The sequence below is a fragment of the Cyphomyrmex costatus genome, unplaced genomic scaffold, assembly GCF_001594065.2.
Source record: "Cyphomyrmex costatus isolate MS0001 unplaced genomic scaffold, Ccosl1.0 scaffold2055, whole genome shotgun sequence".
In the NCBI taxonomy this organism is placed as follows: Eukaryota; Metazoa; Arthropoda; class Insecta; order Hymenoptera; family Formicidae; genus Cyphomyrmex; species Cyphomyrmex costatus.
Window position 1 is genome coordinate 9,323 of NW_017276101.1, and position 3,237 is coordinate 12,559.

Genomic DNA, 3,237 nt, shown 5'->3' on the forward strand with positions numbered 1-3,237 from the left:
CTATATACTATATAGTATATGTATGTGTACATCATTATTTAAATTTTACGTCAACGGTTATTGAAATCAATTTCAAATATTTACTTTTAATTATTTTAAATTCAAAATAATGAAGCTTATTTTGAATCAGTCTAATGTGCATAATATTTACGTTTTTTCGTACTCCGGATAAACAATTTGTTTCATGATGAATACACTGTTATATGTATTATTTGTTTCAGGGATTCATACGGATAGACTTAGCGTTCAATTTTCAAAAGCCAGAGAAGCTTTCCACGCGATCGAGAAACAAAATGCTCAAACGATGGACGTGAGTTGTAACCATTCAATATTGCGAGTGCCTTTTAACGTTTTTCAACGTATATATGTTTCATGTATTTCTCTATTACATTTATAATCGAATCTGAACATTACAGGCTTTAGCCCGAAACATGCAAACACAGGCAGAAGCAGCATCTAAGATTGCAGATGCTGTTTTAATAATTGCGGAAAACGACAAAAAAAGGAATGACATTGTTGAAAGAATGGTTGAAAATGATCGCGTAAGAAATGTGTTGCTGGAGAGTCTCACTCGAATCTTGGAAAATTCACTTCCAAGAAAATCAAATACAAATGAATCGTATTAATGTTTTGTTTATGTTGTTTATGAACTATGTACAAATTATAAGTTTTTATTCGAAACAATAACGTTGTATTAATTTTATTATTTTACGTACATACATTGCCAAAAATGTTACTTTTTAAAATGTAAAGTTTATAGTTCACAAAATGGAAATATTTGTATTTTTTATTTAAAAAATGCTAAATGCTACATACAAACAATTTTATAGATAAGGCTTACAATTATATTTTTCCTTTCTCCCATTATACGTAATGAAATGTCTAATAGTTTAGACACTCAATTCTATTATGCTTTTGAGGCTTTCACGGGTATTTTCTTCAATTATACCAGAAGGTTTGCGGGTTATCGCCGTGTCTTTCTTCATTATTAATGCTATTAATGGCATTAATAATGAAGAAAGACACGGCGATAACCCGCAAACCTTCTGGTATAATTACTCAATTCTATTTTTGAGGCATCATTGATTTCCAAGCTTACTTATCATTGAACATTCAGTTGGGATCCAGGTTAACTTCAGGAACGTATCCATATCGTTCTCGCATAATTTGATCTTGAATACGTTGTGCTATAGCACGAGGGCCTTGCCTGATTTCATTTTCGGCTTGCCCAACATCTTGTATTGGCATATCAACATTAACTTCATTTTCTACATAAAAATCATCTGCAGGCAGGCGGTAATGAAGTCGCATGTTATGCAGTACGGCACATGCATTAACGATATGTCCAGCAAATGTTGGATCATACATTAATACGCGTTGGTACGAGAGACATCTCCACATGCCTTTAAAACAGCCGAAAAACCGCTCAATCACATTCCTTGCTTTACATAAATCAATTGTATACTGAAATTGTCGAGTTCCTGCACGGTATTGCGGCAAAGGTGTCATAAGCCACGGTTCCAGCGGGTATCCAGAATCACCTGTTGGAAAGTAATAATTCTACGAAAATGTATGTACGTTGCAAAATTGTGAAAATATATTCATATAAATACGTCTTAATGTGTGTGGTTATTAGAAAATGTATGTCCATTTGTAACAAACTTCAAACTATTTCTGTACAATCATAGCCATTTACCGATTAACCACGTTCGACGCTCGCCCATATCATAGTGAAATTTCATGGCCCGACGGATTGGAGAATTGGTCCATATGAAGGAATCGTTTCTTGCCCCTGGCCACCTTGAATTGATATTGAGCAATCTCATATCTGGATCTACTATCTGAAAGTACATAAAATTATTACTAAAAATTCAGTAAAAGTTTCTGATACTAATGTATATTACAAGTCAATTGACTCACAGCTTGCACATTCAACGAGTGATTCCCATGATGGTTTACAAATGCTTCTTCGTGTTCTGTTGGACCTAAAATATTAATGAAAGTGCAATCAATTGCTCCAATTGCTCCTTCAAACGGCTGTGGTGCATTACGGAATTTTGTACGTGCTTCTTGGCGTGCTTCTCGAGTCATGGGAAATTGCACCCAACGGCGCAAGAGATGCTGATTAATCAAAGTTGTCACTGCATGGAGACATCGACTAACTACTGGTTGGCTTACATTGAAGTTGAATTGATCCCCCGTTGGTCTTTGATAACTGCCATGTGCATAGAACTGAATGGTTATCAACGTCTACAAAAAAACATCGTACAATAAAAGTAGCTCAAATTTTCAGTTAGTATGACTATAAATCAAGAAGCATTGTCACGTGAGAATATAATAATTACTTGTATTTCAGGAGATATACCAGTAGAACGTTGGCGAATGAGATCAGGCCTTAACAAATTTGTTAATTCCATTGCAAGATCTGGACTTATGCGAAAAATATGCATGAATTCATTATGAGGGAGATCAAATGGATTCTGCACGTCTCTCAACATTCTCCGTTCTATGCGCCTTTCCATTTGTCGCACTCTTTCTTGCAGTACCATAAGTTCCCAAATGAGAAATCCGACAGCCATTACGTTCCTATTTCTTTAAAATTTGAAATATTCTTAGAACGTATAAGGTTTGTTCGCATCGCATGCGCTTCGACATGCTCCTACTAAGTAGTAATAGTAGTATTAAAGTATAGTAACAGTGTTAAGTATACAACATACAACTATTGTTTCGTGATCAATAACACAACCTCACTTTTTACTGTCAATATTTCAACAGCACAAACAGATCTATGAATAAGATAAAGTTATTTCAAGTATGTTTTTTAACTTTTACACTTCAATAAATCAATAATAAATTCACAATCGTATTTATAACAATCATTTTACGAACGTGCTTTGAAATACACAATTTAAATAAGCAAATCACGGTAGAAAACTTGATACTACGTATGCTACCGAGCGTCGTTATACGTTAACGTCCTGAATCCCTCGCTTCGATAATGGCCGCAAACGACAAATTTCGATAACTTAACGAATGCGTTACCGTCAAAATTCGTTATCCGAGTCCTACAGAATACCATTTCTCGCTACTGCATCGCTTCGGTAACTTAACGAACCGACACTTGTCGCTAACAGTCTTAACGAGTTACAGAATAGGCCTGAGGGGCGTTGACGATCACCGATGCATGCGGGTACTTACGGGGTCTGTCAGGCTCAACAGTACACACGCCTACAGTTT

General features: G+C 35.4%; 1 protein-coding gene across 1 annotated transcript; it reads right to left on the minus strand.

The window, feature by feature from the left end:
* Nucleotides 1-1,113: 1,113 nt before the first annotated feature.
* LOC108773422 (putative nuclease HARBI1) lies at nucleotides 1,114-2,579 on the minus strand. Its single transcript, XM_018539231.1, has 4 exons — nucleotides 2,346-2,579; nucleotides 1,921-2,250; nucleotides 1,697-1,841; nucleotides 1,114-1,283 (listed from the first exon to the last, which is right to left on the minus strand). Exons 1-4 carry the CDS (start codon nucleotides 2,577-2,579, stop codon nucleotides 1,114-1,116), a joined length of 879 nt encoding a protein of 292 aa, XP_018394733.1.
* Nucleotides 2,580-3,237: the final 658 nt, after the last annotated feature.

Coding starts and splice junctions, on each gene's coding strand:
- LOC108773422 (XM_018539231.1), bottom strand. CDS start 2,579: ATGGCTGTCGGATTTCTCATTTGGGAACTTATGGTACTGCAAGAAAGA. Junction 2,251..2,345: donor GTATATCTCCTGAAATACAA/GTAATTATTATA, acceptor GTTTTTTTGTAG/ACGTTGATAACCATTCAGTT. Junction 1,842..1,920: donor ACTCGTTGAATGTGCAAGCT/GTGAGTCAATTG, acceptor ATGTACTTTCAG/ATAGTAGATCCAGATATGAG.